Source organism: Lepus europaeus, chromosome 17 (assembly GCF_033115175.1).
Source record: "Lepus europaeus isolate LE1 chromosome 17, mLepTim1.pri, whole genome shotgun sequence".
NCBI classification, from domain to species: Eukaryota; Metazoa; Chordata; class Mammalia; order Lagomorpha; family Leporidae; genus Lepus; species Lepus europaeus.
Window position 1 is genome coordinate 58,466,967 of NC_084843.1, and position 16,352 is coordinate 58,483,318.

General features: G+C 45.3%; 1 protein-coding gene across 2 annotated transcripts in view; it reads left to right on the forward strand.

Annotated features, from left to right (window-relative positions):
• Positions 1 to 16,352, forward strand: part of DDX50 (DExD-box helicase 50) — a 46,177-nt gene that overhangs the window by 22,776 nt on the left and 7,049 nt on the right. For both annotated transcript variants that reach the window (XM_062213938.1, XM_062213939.1), the window contains 5 exons: positions 78 to 227; positions 12,784 to 12,945; positions 13,303 to 13,422; positions 14,175 to 14,248; positions 14,472 to 14,631. In XM_062213938.1, the coding sequence (XP_062069922.1) occupies positions 78 to 227; positions 12,784 to 12,945; positions 13,303 to 13,422; positions 14,175 to 14,248; positions 14,472 to 14,631 (666 nt within the window). The remainder of the gene's footprint in view (positions 1 to 77; positions 228 to 12,783; positions 12,946 to 13,302; positions 13,423 to 14,174; positions 14,249 to 14,471; positions 14,632 to 16,352) is intronic.

The following is a 16,352-nucleotide window of genomic DNA, read 5'->3' on the forward strand; positions in this document are numbered from 1 at the left end:
AATAGAGAAAAATGCTTACAAGGAATCTTTCTCAATAATTTTAATGAAACAGATCTTCACATTTTCTTTGTTCAAAGCATCTGGCCATCCAGTGCCATTGGTCTCAGAGGCCAGCAGTCATTGGAGATGTCCTTCAGGTGTACAGTGGGTCTGAAGGGAGAGCTATTATTTTCTGTGAGACCAAAAAGAATGTAACTGAAATGGCCATGAATCCGCACATAAAACAGGTAAGTCTTTTTTTCATGTTTTCTCTAACTAAGATTATGAGGATGAATCATTGAACCAGAAATCATGTTGTCCTTCGTGGGTCAGATCTGCCATTCTCAGATTGAGTCTTATTCAGAAAGAAGTTAAGCTAGCCTCTCAGCCTCTAGGATAAAACATTTTGTAGAATAAATTTTATTGTGTATATTTGAACTTTACAACATGGTATCAGGATAGAATTCTATCATTATTGATCAGAAGTTTTTTAAGGCTTTGAAAATATAATCTGGAAAATGTAAAGGTTGAAATAAAGTGAAATTGTATGAGTAAAAGTACATAATCTAGAGTTGTATTATAAAATGAATTACCAAAATTTATTGAATGAATGGATCATAATATTAAATCCATATATCTTTGTCTTTTTCTTTTTTAAAGATTTATTTGGCTGGCGCCGTGGCTCAACAGGCTAATCCTCCGTCTTGCGGCGCCAGCACACCGGGTTCTAGTCCTGGTTGGGGCACCGGATTCTGTCCCGGTTGCCCCTCTTCCAGGTCAGCTCTCTGCTATGGCCCGGGAAGGCAGTGGAGGATGGCCCAAGTGCTTGGGCCCTGCACCCGCATGGGAGACCAGGAGAAGCACCTGGCTCCTGGCTTCGGATCAGTGAGATGCGCCGGCCGCAGCGGCCATTGGAGGGTGAACCAATGGCAAAAAGGAAGACCTTTCTCTCTGTCTCTCTTTCTCTCTCTCACTACCCACTCTGCCTGTCAAAAAAAAACAAAAACAAAAGCAACAAACAAACAAAAAACCAAAGCACCTTTAAAAAAAATAAATAAAGATTTATTTATTTATTTGAAAGGCAGAGTTACAGAAGTAGATGCAGAGGCCGGCGCCGTGGCTTAACAGGCTAATCCTCTGCCTTGCGGCGCTTGCACACCAGGTTCTAGTCCCAGTTGGGGCGCCGGATTCTATCCTGGTTGCCCCTCTTCCAGGCCAGCTCTCTGCTATGGCCCGGGAAGGCAGTGGAGGATGGCCCAGGTCCTCGGGCCCTGCACCCGCATGGGAGACCAGGAGAAACACCTGGCTCCTGGCTTTGGATCAGCGAGAGATGCGCCGGCCACAGCGGCCATTGGAGAGTGAACCAACGGCAAAAAGGAAGACCTTTCTCTCTGTCTCTCTCTCTCACTATCCACTCTGCCTGTCAAAAAAAAAAAAAAAAAAAAAAAAAAAAGAAGTGGATGCAGAGAGAGAGGCTTTCATCTGCTGGATTGCTCCCCAAATGGCTACAACAGCTGGTACTGGGCCGATCTGAAGCCAGGAGCCAGGAGCTTCTTCAGTGTCTCCCACGTGGGTGCAGGACCCAAGGACACGGTCCATCTTGTACTGATTTCCCAAGCCATAGTAGAGAGCTGGATTGGAAGGGGAGCAGCCGGAACTTGAACCAGTGCCCATATGGAATGCCAATGCTGCATGCTGGGGTTTAACCCACTGTGTTACAGCGCCGGTCCCCTACCCATAGTTTTTCATAATATGCATTTTATTTATTTTTTATTTATTTGAAGGGCAGAGACAGAGAGAGGGAGAGAGACACACAGACAGAGGGAGATCTTCTGTCTATCGGTTCACTCCCCAAATGCCCAGTGCTGGATCAAGCTGAAACCTGGAGCCTAGAATTCAATTCAGTCAACCACATGAGTGACAGGGATCCAAGTAATCAAGCCAACCCCTGCTGCCTCCCTGAGTATGCATTAATAGAAAGCTGGAATGGGAAGTGGAGCTAGGACTTGAACCTAGGCACTCCAGTATGAGATGTGTGCATCTCAGATGGCTTCTTCAGTGCCAACCCTTATTTATTTTTCTTTAAATAGTTATTTATTTATTTGAAAGGCAGAGTTAGAGGCAGAGAGAAAGATTGCTGGTTCACTCCCCAAGTGGCTGCAACAGCGGGAGCTGCACCAATCCGAAGCCAGGATCCAGGAGCTTCTTCCAGGTGTTCCACATGGGTGCAGGGGCCCAAGGACTTGAGCCATCTTCTAGTGCTTTCAAGGGCTATAGCAGAGAGCTGGATCTGAAGTGGAGCAGCTGGGACTTGAACTGGTGCCCATGTGAGATGCTAGCACTATGGGTAGCAGCTTTACCCTGTATGCCACAGCGCTGGCCCCACCAACCCTTGTAATACATGTTTCCATGAACTATCTGAGGGTCCCGCATATGTTATTTCATCTATATGCCTGTTTACTTCCTTCTCCAAATTACTATTTTTTTTATTTGAGGAGCAGAGAAAGACACAAAGATCACCTATCTGCTGGTTCACTCTCCTAATGTCTACAATAGTTGTGGCTGGGTAGAGCTGAAACCAGGAGCCAGAAACTCTGTCTCGGTCTCCCACATTGATGGCAGCCATCACCATGGCCTCCCAGGATATCTACATTGGTGGGTAGTCAGGAGTCAGAGGTAGAAATCAAACTCAGGTTCTCCATTAAGAGACAGGGTATCTTTTTTTTTTTTTTTTTTTAAGACTTGTTTATTTCAAAGGCAGAAAGGCAGAGTTACAGAGAGGGAGAGGCAGAGGCAGAGTGAGAAATCTTCCATTTGCTGATTCACTCTCCAAATGACTGTAATGGCCAGGGCTGAGCCAGGCTAAGTTAGAAACCAAAGCTTCATCCAGGTTTCCCACATGGGTAGAGGGGACCAAGCATTTGGACCATCTTCTGCTGCTTTCCTAGTCACATTAGCAGAGAGCTGGATCAGAAGTGGAACAGCTTGGAGCCAGCGCTGTGGCATAGGGGGTGAGGTCACTTCCTGCAGTGCCAGCATCCCATATGGGTGCTGGTTTGAGTCCCAGCTGCTCCATTTCTGATCCAGCTCTCCACTATGGCCTGGGAAAGCAATTGGAAGATGGCCCAGGTCCTTGAGTTCCTGCACCCATGTGGGAGACCCAGAAGAAGCTCCTGGCTCCTGGGTCCTGGCTTCTGGCTTCAGTTAGGCCCAGCTCCAACCATTGCAGCCACTTGGGAAGTGAACCAGCAGATGTCTCTCTCTCTGTCTGCCTGTCTGTAACTCTTCCTTTCAAATAAATAAATAAATCTTTAATTAAAAAAAAAAAGGTGGAGCAGCTGAGACTTGAACCAGCATTCATATGGGATGCTGTGCTGCAGGGAGTGGCTTAACTGCTGTGCCACAGTGCCAGCCCCAAACAAAGGTATTTTAACCCCTAGATTAAATGATTGCTTCTCTTGAGGAATGATCTTAATACAAACCCCAAATACCATATTATATTCATAAATATTTGGGCGTCTTCAAAAGGACTCTTGAAAAACAAAACAGGCCATTGCTGTGGTGTAGCGCTTGCAGTGCCAGCATCCCATATGGGTGCCGGTTCCTGGCTGCTGCGCTTCTGATCCAGCTTGCTGCTATGGCCTGGGAAAGCAGTGGAGGATGGCCCAAGTGCTTGGACCCCTGTATCCCTATGGGGGACCCAGCAGAAGCTCCTGGCTCCTGGCTTCAGATTGGCTCAGCTCCGGCCGTTGCAGCTGGAGTGAAACAGCGGGTTGGAGGACTTTTTTTTTTTTTTTCCTAATAGTTACACAGAGAGAGAAGGGAGGTAAAGAGAGATCTTCCATCTGCTGGTTCACTCCCCAGATGGCCACAACAGCTGGAGCTGTGCCGATCCAAAGCCAGGAGCCAGGAGCTTCCTCCGGGTCTCCCACGTGGGTGCATGGGCCCAAGGACTTGGGCCATCTTGTACTGCTCTCCCAGGCCACAGCAGAGAGCTGGATTGGAAGTGGAACAGCCGAGCTCGAACCGGTGCCTATATGGGAGCTGGCACAGTAGGTGGCGGCCTTACCCACTATGCCACAGCACCGGCCCCATGGAGGACCTTTGTATCTCTCTCGCTCTTTCTCAAATAAATAAATAAATCTTAAAAAAGAGCCAACATTCATACATCTCAAGTCCCTAAAGCAGAAAATAATCAGATAAACCAAATACTAAAAATTACTATTCAAGAAAACATGGCTGAAATTTTTAAAAATATGTCTGAAATTCTAAAACAAGTATACATTGTGGGACTGGCACTGAGGCATAGTGAGTTAAACCGCTGCCTGCAGTGCCAGCATCCCATGTGAGTACCAGTTCAAGTCCTGGCTGCTCCACTTCCAATCTAGATCTCTGCTATGGCCTGGGAAAGCAGTGGAAGATGGCTCAAGTGCTTGGGCCCCTGCACCCACGTGGGAGACCCAGAAGAAACTCCTAATTCTTTTTTTTTTTTTTTTTTTTTTGACAGGCAGAGTGGACAGTGAGAGAGAGACAGAGAGAAAGGTCTTCCTTTTGCCATTGGTTCACCATCCAGTGGCCGCCGTGGTAGGCGCGCTGCGGCCGGCGCACTGCGCTGATCCGATGGCAGGAGCCAGGTGCTTATCCTGGTCTCCCATGGGGTGCAGGACCCAAACACTTGGGCATCCTCCACTGCACTCACTGGCCACAGCAGAGAGCTGGCCTGGAAGAGGGGCAACCGGGACAGGATCGGTGCCCCGACCAAGACTAGAACCTGGGGTGCCGGCGCTGCAAGTCGGAGGATTAGCCTAGTGAGCCGCGGCGCCGGCCGAAACTCCTAATTCTTGAGTTCAGATCCACCCAGCTCTGGCCATTGAGGCCATTTAGGGGGTGAACCAGTGGATGGAAGACCTCTCTCTTTCTCTCTCTCTGCCTCTTTCTCTCTGTAACTCTGCCTGTCAAATAAATAAGGAATTTTTTTTTTTAAAGTGTACATTGTGTACCAGCAACAACATAAAAAAGACCACCACCAAAATATATTCCAGTAGAACTACTGATTTTTAAAAATTACTTACAAGGGACCGGCGCTGCGGCTCACTAGGCTAATCCTCCGCCTTGCGGCGCCGGCACACTGAGTTCTAGTCCCGGTTGGGGTACTGGATTCTGTCCCGGTTGCCCCTCTTCCAGGCCAGCTCTCTGCTATGGCCTGGGAAGGCAGTGGAGGATGGCCCAAGTCCTTGGGCCTTGCACCCCATGGGAGACCAGGAGAAGCACCTGGCTCCTGCCTTTGGATCAGCGCGGTGCGCTGGCCGCAGCACGCTGGCTACAGCGGCCATTGGAGGGTGAACCAATGGCAAAGGAAGACCTTTCTCTCTGTCTCTCTCTCACTGTCCACTCTGCCTGTCAAAAAAAAAAAAAAAGAAAAAAGAATCTTCCATCAGTGGTTCACTCCCCAAGTGGCCTTAATGGCTGCTGGAGCTGAGCCAATCCAAAGCCAGGAGCCAGGTGCTTCTTCTGGGTCTCCCACACGGGTGCAGAGGCCCAAGGACTTGGGACATCTTCTATGGCTTTCCAAGGCCATAACCCACTACACCACAGTGCTAGGCCCTTTTCTGCTTCCCTTGTTCACCTGATTTTACATCTTTCTCATCATTTTTATTCACTTAAATTTTAAATTTTTTTCTTTTTGAAAAAATAAATGTTAAATGTATTTATGTATTTGTTTTTATTTGATAGAGATAGAGCTCCAGGTTCACTCCCCAAATGCACACAACAGCTGAGGCTGGGCCAGGCCAAAGTCCCAAGCTGGGAACTCAAATTATATCTACCACGTCAGTGCAAGGACCCAAGAATATTTTCATTATCTGTGGGGATATTATTCTGCTAGTTGTTCTCCCCCAACCCCTTAATACTTTCTATGGGATGTAATTGTGATTATGTCTTTTGCTCAGTTTTAGTTGAAATTAGTCTCTCTGAACTTTAAATGGGGAGACTTGGGTCAGAATAATTTTTTAGCTTCCTGGCTTTAGCACTGCTTCCTCTGTTATTTTTATTAGTGTTCAAAAATATTCTTTGTAAATTCTACTGATGAAGCTGTTAAAAAAAAAAAAAAAGTTGTCCCACTTTTTGAGCTCTAGCTGTGTTCTTCCTTAATTTTTCTGGATCTCTGCATTTCCTTTGCTCCTATTACCCCTATCTTCCTTATTTTGGATAAGCCTGACAGTGTTTCCTCAGGACAGTTGTCCTAGATAGGAAGCATTGACTTGTTAGTTTTGAAAGTTCATGTGAGGCCCAGTTCTTGAGGAACCAGAGCTACTTCAACCTCTGTAGACCTTCCTTCTGCCTCCTCACAGTGATCCCTGGGTGTGCTCGGCCAGTTGCAGTTGCTATTTTCAGCAATTTGCTTGAGAAATATGCTTTCAGAGAAGCAGCTGTTCTCAGAACTAGTGAATTTCCCTCACACCTGCAGGTCCTGACCCTTCCTGCTTGTGTTTGGAAAATCACAAAACTACTTTGTCATTTATTTTTGTCATAGATGTGTGCTTTTTTTTTTTTTTTAAGATTTATTTATTTATTTGACAGAGTTACACAGAGAGAGGAGAGGCAGAGAGAGAGAGAGAGAGAGAGAGAGGTCTTCCATCTGGTGGTTCATTCCGCAATTGGCCACAATGACCGGAGCTACACCGATCCAAAGCCAGGAGCCAGGAGTTTGTTCCAGGTCTCCCACACAGGTGCAGGGGTCCAAAGACTTGGGCCATCTTCTACTGCTTTCAAGGGCCATAGCAGAGAACTGGATTTGAAGAGGAGCAGCCGGGTCTCAAACTGGCAGCCATATGGGATGCTGGCACTTTAGGCCAGGGCATTAACCCGCTGTGCCACAGTGCCAGTCCCCGATAGATATGTTTTTGATTAGTTTTGTTTTCCTAGTTGCTCTGTTTTTATGTAGGAATTAGAGAGTTAAAGACTATGCTGTCTTCCCCAGTATCATTTTAATTAATTGTGTAACATTAGCTTTGACCTTTTTTTTTTTTTTTTTTAATATTTATTTATTTGAAAGAGTTACACAGAGAGAAGGAGAGGCAGAGAGAGGTCTTCCATCCGCTGGTTCACTCCCCAAATGGCTTCAGCAGCTGGAGCTGCGCCGATCCGAAGCCAGGAGCCAGGAGCTTCTTCCAGGTCTCCCACACTGGTGCAGGGGCCCAAGAACTTAGCCATCTTCTGCTTTCCCAGGCCACAGCAGAGAGCTGTATCGGAAGTGGAGCAGCTGGGTCTCAAACTGGTGCCCTTATAGGATGCCGGCGCTTTAGGCCAGGGTGTTAACCCGCTGTGCCACAGCGCCAGCCCCAGCTTTGATCTTTCAAGTGTCCGGTATAAACATACAGATGATGGGGCCGGCACTGTGGTATAGCAGGTAAAGCTGCCGCCTGCAGTGCCAACATCACATTTGGGCACCAGTTCAAGTCCCAGCTGCTCCACTTCCTTTCCAGCTCTCTGCTATTGCCTGGGAAAACAGTGGAAAATGACCAAAGTCCTTGGGCCCCTGAACCTGTGTGGGAGACCCGGAAGAAGCTCCTGCTCCAGCCAATGCAGCCAGCTGGGGAGTGAACCAGCAGATGGAAGACCTCTCTTTTTCTGCCTCTCCTTCTCTCTCTGTGTAACTCTGACTTTTAAACACATAAATAAATCTTTTTTTAAAAAAAAAGGCTTTTGGGCTGGTGCCGTGGCTCACTTGGTTAATCCTCTGCCTGCAGCGCCGGCATCCCATATGGGCGCTAGGTTCTAGACCCGGTTGCCCCTCTTCCAGGCCAGCTCTCTGCTGTGGCCCGGGAAGGCAGTGGAGGATGGCCCAAGTGCTTGGGCACCTGTACCCGCATGGGAGACCAGGAGGAAGCACCTGGCTCCTGGCTTCGGATCGGCGCAGCACACGGACTGTAGTGGCCATTTGGGGTTCGTAGTGGCCATTTGGGGTTGAACCAACAGAAGGAAGACCTTTCGGTCTTTTTCTCTCTCTCACTATCTAACTCTGCCTGTCAAAAAAAAAAGAAAAAAAAAAAAAAAAGGCTATTTGAAGGTAGAGAGAGTTTCCATCTGCTGGATCACCCCCCAAATGGCCACAATGGCTGGAGCTAGGCTGATCAGGAGCTTCTTCTGGGTCTCCCATGTGGGTGCAGGGGTCTTAGCACTTAGATCATCTTCCACTGCTTTCCATAGCCATCAGTAAGGAGCTGGATTGGAAGTGGAGCAGCTGGGACATAAACCAGTGCCCTTATGGGATGCCGGCACTGTAGGTGGATGCTTAACCTATCATGCCTCAGCACTGGCCCCTAAAAATAGTTTCAAGACCTAAAAAAATGTAGTGTTTTTTTTGCAGCAAATGGGCAATAACTGTAGAAATAATAGAAACTATGTGTATATATAGATACATATATATTAAATCACACCTGTAGCTCCAGTCTTTTTTTTTTTTTTTTTGGACAGGCAGAGTGGATAGTGAGAGAGAGAGAGACAGAGAGAAAGGTCTTCCTTTTTTGCCATTGGTTCACCCTCCAATGGCCGCTGCGGCTGGCACATTGCGCTGATCCGAAGCCAGGAGCCGGGTGCTTTTCCTGGTCTCCCATGCGGGTGCAGGGCCCAAGGACTTCGGCCATCTTCCATTGCCTTCCTGGGCCATAGCAGAGAGCTGGCCTGTAAGAGGGGCAACCGGGATAGAATCCGGCGCCCCGACCGGGACTAGAACCCGGTGTGCCGGCGCCGCAAGGCGGAGGATTAGCCTGTTGAGCCACTGTGCCAGCCTAGCTCCAGTCATTGTATACATGCTAATAGTGCTCAGATCTTTTTCCAGGTTAGATCTGCCTCCAGAGTGTTTATTCTGCTGGCCCCAGACATCTCAACACATTATGTGCCTAAAATCAAGTTCGTTCTTTCTATACTGCTAGACCCACTCTAACTGTCCTTATTGTTGAATGATATATCTACCCAAAGCCTAAGCAGAAATTTGTGTATCACCCTTGAATTTTTTCCTCCCCATTTGCCATCAGATAGCTACAAGGTATTTTTGGATTCTATATCCTGTGGTTTAAAATGGTTCATTTTCTACCCTAGCTCTAGAAGCTCAGTATCTGGGAGTCACATTTAGTATGTCTCTTTCCTTTATACCTCATTTCCACCCTTCACCAAATCCTTCCAGTTTCATTAATGAGATATAGTTCTGGAATTCAGCTACAGCTTAGCCCCTACCTACCTTTCCAGCCTCCTTTTATTACATTTCTGTCTCATTCTGCCATTCTCTTCATGTAAGCTATACTTTCTCTCATCACAGGGTTCTATTAGTCCACCTTTTTATTTTTAAGATTTGTGTATTTGAAAGGCAGAGTTACAGAGAGAGAGAGAGATACACAGAGAGAAATCTTCCATCTGGTGGTTTACCGCCCTAAATGGCCACAATGACCCAGGCTGGTCTAGACTGAGGCTAGGAGCCTGGAACTCCATCTGGGTCTCCCACATGTTGAATGGTTTGGGCCATTTTCCACTGCCTTCCCAGGTACATTATCAGGGAGCTGGATTGCAAGTAGAGCAGCTGGGACTCGAATGGGATGCTGGTGTCCCACACCACAGCTTAACCTGTTGTGCCACAGTGCTGGCTTCCTAGTAGTCTATCTTACTTAGCAAGTCCCCATCTTCAGGTCTTTCTGAAGCTTTACTTTTCAGGCAGTCTTTTTTGGCTCGAAACCAGGCCACATGGTTCTCTTAAATTTGTTAACTACATTTCTTTCCATGCCTTATTATTTGGTTAACATCCATATCTAACCAGAGTGTAAACCATGAGGCTAGAGGAGTCTTACTTTGGTTTGCAATTTTTTTTTTTTTGACACCCAGAGTGGACAGTGAGAGAAAGGTCTTTCTTTTCCGTTGGTTCACCCTCCAATGGCCGCAGCGCACTGGCCTGTTTGCAATTTTTAAGAAAGATGTATTTATTTATTTGAAAGAGTTATAAGGCTGGCGCCGTGGCTTAACAGGCTAATCCTCCGCCTTGCGGCGCCGGCACACCGGGTTCTAGTCCCGGTCGGGGCGCCGGATTCTATCCTGGTTGCCACTCTTACAGGCCAGCTCTCTGCTATGGCCCAGGAAGGCAGTGGAAGATGGCCCAAGTGCTTGGGCCCTGCACCCGCATGGGAGACCAGGAGAAGCACCTGGCTCCTGGCTTCAGATCAGTGAGATGCGCCGGCCGCAGCGGCCATTGGAGGGTGAACCAATGGCAAAAAGGAAGACCTTTCTGTCTCTCTCTCTCTCACTATCCACTCTGCCTGTCAAGAAAAAAAAAAAAAAAAAAAAAAGAGTTATAGAGAAAGGGACAGAGAGAGAGGGAGAGAGATCTTCCATCTGCTGGGTCACTCCCTAAATGGCCACAACAGCTGGGTAAAGCACCTGGCTCCTGGCTTTGGATCGGCACAGTGTACCAGCCGTGGCGGCCATTTTGGGAGTGAACCAACGGAAGGAAGACCTTTCTCTCTGTCTCTCTCTCTCACTGTCTATAGCTCTACCTATCAAATAAGTTAAAAAAAAAAAAACGAGTAAATAGCACACCTTTTGTAATACAGTTATAAAAATATTAAAATGTTTGTAATTTTAAAATACATTTGAGAGCCAGAGAAAGATCTTCCATTCAGTGTTCGCTCCCTAGATGCTGCAGTGACTGGAGCTGAACCCGAGCCAGGAGTCAGGAATACAATCCAAATCTCCACAGGTGATAGGAACCCAATTATTTGAGCTGTCACCACTGCTTCCCAGAGTCTGCATGGATGGGAAGCTGGAGTCGGGAGCTGGAGCTGGCAATCCAACCCAGATGCTCTGATGTGGGGAAAAATGGGCATCTTAACTGCCAGACTACATGTTCATAGTTTTTGACCCAGAAAATTCAACTTCTAGGTAGGTGTCCTACTGAAATATACTGAGGCATCTGGGGATATAAGTACAAGAACAAAGTTGTTTATTGCAGCATTGTTTCTGTGGGTGAATATTTGAATATGACCTAACTGCTTGTAAGTAGGGTATTGCTAAAATAAATGATACTATGTCCATATGAAGAAATTGTATTCAGTTTTTAACAGTTAAGTAGGGTTAGATCTACAGATATGGAGACAGGGCAAATATGTATTTGATTTATGAAGTAGGTAACAAAATTGTACCTAAATAGTATAATTCATTATAAATAAATACATAAATTATAGTATATGCTAATGTATAAGTAATATAAAATAGCTGATAGAATATGCACTAGAGGCCTGTGCTGTGGTGTAATGGGTAAAGCTGCTGCATGCAGTGCTAGCATCCCATATGGGTGCCGGTTTGAGTCCTGGCTGCTTCACTTCCGATCCAGCTTTCCCTGCTGTCGCCTGGGAAAGCCGTAGAAGATGGCCTAAGTCCTTGGGCCTCTGCACCCACGTGGGAGACCCTGAAGAAGCTCTTGGCTTTGGATCGGCACAGCTCTGGCCATTGTGGCCATCTGGGGAGTGAACCAGCAGATGGAAGACTTCTATCTTTCTCTCTCTCTCTGCTTCTCTGTAATTCTGCCTTTCAAATAAATAAATATTAAAAAAAAATATGCACCAAAGTGTGAATTAGTTCTGAGAGGTTGGTTGGTATTAGAGAAACATGTACATTTTATGTTAAATATTTTGTGTTTGATGTTTTAAAAGACTATAACAGGGCCAGCACTGTGGTGCAGTGGGTTAGTCTTCTGCCTGTGGCACCGGCATCCCATATGGGCACTGGTTCTAGTCCAGGCTGCTCCTCTTTCGATCCAGTTCTCTGCTGGGGCCTGAGAAAGCAGTGGAAGATAAGCCAGTTGCTTGGGCCCCTGCACCTGCATGGGAGACCCAGAGGAAGCTCCTGGCTCCTGGCTTCGGATCAGCACAGCTTGAGCTATTGCATCCAACTGGGGAGTTCACCAGCCAATAGAAGACCTACCTCTCTCTCTCTCTCTCTCTCTCTCTGCCTCTCCTTCTCTCTCTTTGTAACTCTGACTTATAAATAAATAAAGATAATAAGCATGCATTGTTAAAATTATCAGGAAACAAGAAGATTAAAAAACAATGCTGGCACACCGGGTTCTAGTCCCGGTCGGGGCGCCGGATTCTATCCCGGTTGCCCCTCTTCCAGGCCAGCTCTCTGCTATGGCCCGGGAAGGCAGTGGAGGATGGCCCAAGTGCTTGGGCCCTGCACCCGCATGGAAGACCAGGAGAAGCACCTGGCTCCTGGCTTTGGATCAGCGTGGTGCGCCGGCTGCAGCGTGCTGGCCGCAGCACGCCGGCCGCGGCGGCCATTGGAGGGTGAACCAACAACAAAGGAAGACCTTTCTCTCTGTCTCTCTCTCTCACTGTCCACTCTGCCTGTCAAAAAAAAAAAAAAAAAAACAATGCCAGGGGCCAGTGCTATGGCGCCCTGGCCTGAAGCGCCAGCGTCCCATATGGGCGCCGGTTCTAGTGCCAGCTGCTCCTCTTCCAATCCAGCTCTCTGCTATGGCCTGGGATGGCAGTGGAAGATGGGCCCCTGTACCCACATGGGAGACCAGGAAGAAGCTCCTGGCTCCTGGCTTCGGATCAGTGCAGCTCCGGCCATTGTGGCCATCTAGGGAGTGAACAAACGTATGGAAGAACTCTCTGTCTCGACCTCTCTCTATATATCTGTCTTTCAAATAAATAAAATCTTTTAAAAAAATGCAGAAGGAGCATGACTGTATAGTGTTACTGTGTTATCATTTGCAAATATGAGCTATTCACACTTAATTTCTCCCCTCTTTTCAAATAGAATGCCCAGTGTTTACATGGGGACATTGCACAGTCACAGAGAGAAATTACTCTGAAAGGCTTCAGAGAAGGTAGTTTTAAAGTTCTAGTGGCAACCAATGTGGCTGCCCGTGGTTTGGACATTCCTGAAGTTGACCTGGTGATTCAAAGTTCTCCTCCACAGGTAGGAAATGGGATTTGGTTTGGGGAAGATAAGAGTAACTTTAAAAATTCCTATTTTATTGACACAGAATTGCTTGATATACTCTAAGGCTATTGTTTATTAGTGTGGTGTTAAATTGGTCAGCATGTGGTGGCTTTGCAAATGATTAACTTCATTGTTTGGTGCTGAAACAGAGCAATAAAATCATGCAAAGGAAGTAGAAAGTACTCTGGTGTGAGGTGAATAAAAATCTTTGCCCCAAAATACAGCTGTGTAAATTCTTTGGGACGTTGAAAAGTACATGCAACAGGATTGAAATAAAAATGTTATTACTGTTATTAGCAGATTTTGAAAAAGTATTACCACTTTTATTTTTAGGATGTTGAGTCCTATATCCATCGCTCTGGACGCACAGGTAGAGCTGGCCGGACAGGGATTTGCATATGTTTTTATCAACCAAGAGAAAGAGGTCAACTAAGATATGTGGAACAAAAAGCAGTAAGTAGAGTTAAATTATTTCAGTCTTTTTATCTAATTGGTCTCTCAGAAGATAACTCATTTTCTATTCTCATAACTTTTCTCAATGTAAGCAGCATTTGGATATGAAGCTTGTGGAGAGCTAAATTTATGTCAGCTGCAAGACTGTGTTTTAATACAGCTTTTGTTGCGAAGACAGAAGAACTGACTTTCTCATTTTTCCCTTGAATTCCTCCCTTGATACTAAAATTAGAAGTGCACTGTGATTTCAGTAATTCAAGGTCCAGCTCATAGACTGGGTGGCTGTGACACAGTTTTTGTGTAATAGTTAAGATATGTTACATAACGGTACTTAATGGTACAGTGGCCAATTTATATAAGAAATTAAACATTTTCTGCGGTCTAGATTTTTGAAGTATTTCACATTTTTCATATTTTTGACCTTTTTTATATACTATTTCATATACTTTATAAAATGAGATGTGGTAATAACGAAAAAAGTTGATAAATTTAAACATCTTTTTCTTCTTTAGCATCAGATTTGTTTTGCAAATGAAATTCCATGATTTTAACTTAGGAAAAATTGAAAAAAAAATTTCCTTTTTGGAATTTTGGAATAAATCAGTGATTTATTAGAAAAAGCAGATCTTTTGTTGTCTGCTAGGGCTTGGAAATCTTTAAATCCAAGAAGTGGAAATTCAACAAACTATATTAACTTAGGAATTACTTGTAAAGACTTCCATTTTTCTTTAATGTAATTCTTTCATTTTCAGGGAATTACTTTTAAACGTGTAGGTGTTCCTTCTACAATGGATTTAGTTAAATCTAAAAGCATGGATGCCATCAGGTATGCTTTCTGAACTTGCTGAATAATATTTCCTTTTGTGTTAGGCTATTCATCTTTAAGCTCTCCTAGTTCATGTATCAGAACATTTTAATCACCAGTTTTACCAGCGACATTTAGTTTTATTAAAATACAAAAATGTTACTCTTTTCCCATTCGTTCTCTTGTCTTTTTTTTTTTTTCCGCTGTGTCTTGACCAAGAAAATTTATTATTTTTAAACCGTAGGTCTCTGGCTTCTGTTTCTTATGCTGCTGTGGATTTTTTCCGACCATCAGCCCAGAGACTGATAGAAGAGAAAGGGGCAGTGGATGCACTGGCTGCAGCATTAGCCCACATTTCTGGTGCATCAAGCTTTGAACCACGATCTTTGATCACTTCTGAGAAGGTAGAAATCTGTGAGGAAATTGTATGTGGTTGGGAAAAAGTCAAAATTGAACCATTGCAGATATTGTAGAGTGAATTACTCAGTACTGAATTTAATCTCTTCAATATACTTTGCTTGTTATGCAGGAAAAAACTGTTTTGCTCTGTTTAGAAATTAGGCTTCCCATTTTCTCTAGCCCCTCAATAAATGCCTTTTTATTAAAAAAAAAAAAAAAAAGATTTATTTGAAAGGCAGAGTGACAGAGAGGGAGAGCAAAGAGATAGATATCTTCCATTCACTGGTTCACTCCTCAGATGCCCACAGCAGCTTTGGGGTTGGGCCAAAGCCAAGAACCAGGAACTCCATCTGTGTCTCCCATGGGGGTTGCAGGAGCCCCAGTGTCTAGGCCATCATTCACTGTCTTCCAGATGCATTAGCAGGTAGCTGAAATAGAAGTGGAGTAGCTGGGACTCTAACTCATAACTCTTATATGAGAAACAGGCATCCCAAGTGGTGGCTTACCCCACCACTGCACTGCAACACCTACCCCCAAGAAATGCTTTTTGACAGCTATCTCCTCAAAATTTTCAGGCTTATAGAAAAATTGAAAAAAGAGGGTAATAAATAACCATATGCCTTCCATCTAGATTTAACAACTGTTAATATTCTGCATTTGCTTTTTATTTTCATTTGTATTTCTTCTGAACCATTTGAAAGTAGGTTAAAACATCACAGCCTGATCCTTAAATATTTCAGTACTCATCCTCTAAGAATAAGTATATTCTCCTCCATAATCACAGACCCATAATCTCATCTGTGAAAATTGATTTATAGTTCTGTATCATCTAATGTAGTCCGTATTCAGATTTGCCTCATTGAGGCTGGTGCTGTGGCGTAGTGGGTAAAACCACCACCTGCAGTGCCAACACTCTATATGGGCACCGGTTCAAGTCTTGGCTACTCCACTTCTGATCCAGCTCTCTGCTATCGCCTGGGAAAGCAGTGAAAGATGGCCTAAGTCCTTGTGGCCCTACACCCACGTGTGAGACCTGGAAGAAGTTCCCAGCTCCTGGCTTCAGATCGGCATAGCTCCAGCCATTGCGGCCATCTGGGGAGTGAACTAGCAAATGGAAGACCTCTTTTTCTCTCTCTGCCTCTCCTTCTATCTCTGTGTAATGCTTTCAAATAAATAAATAAATCTTAAAAAAATATATTTATTTATTTGAAAGGAAGAGTTACAGAGAGGCACAGGTCTTCCACCCACTTGTTCACTTCCCAGATGGCCTCAATGGCTGGAGCTGTGCCGATCCAAAGCCAGGAGCCAGGAGCTTCTTCCAGGTCTCCCATGCGGGTGCAGGGGCCCAAGCACTTGGGCCATCTTCTACTGCTTTCCCAGATCACAGCAGAGAGCTGGATCTGAAGTGGAGCAACCGGGACTTGAATTGGTGCCCATATGGGATGCTGGCACTGCAGGCGCCAGCTTTACCCGCTACGCCACAGCGCTGACCCCATAAATAAATCTTTAAACAAACAAACAGATTTGCCTCATAATCCGAAAAGTATCTATTTGGAGAGAAAAATAAAAAATTCTTTCTTTGCACAGTATCGTGCTAGTTGAAACTTGTATACCAGAACCTACTCTTCATTTTGTAGCTTGCTGCAGAACCATGCCAAGTAAGAAACAGACTATGCAGTTAATACGGTAGCTGGCAAAGTAAGGACTGCATGTATGTGTGGAGAGG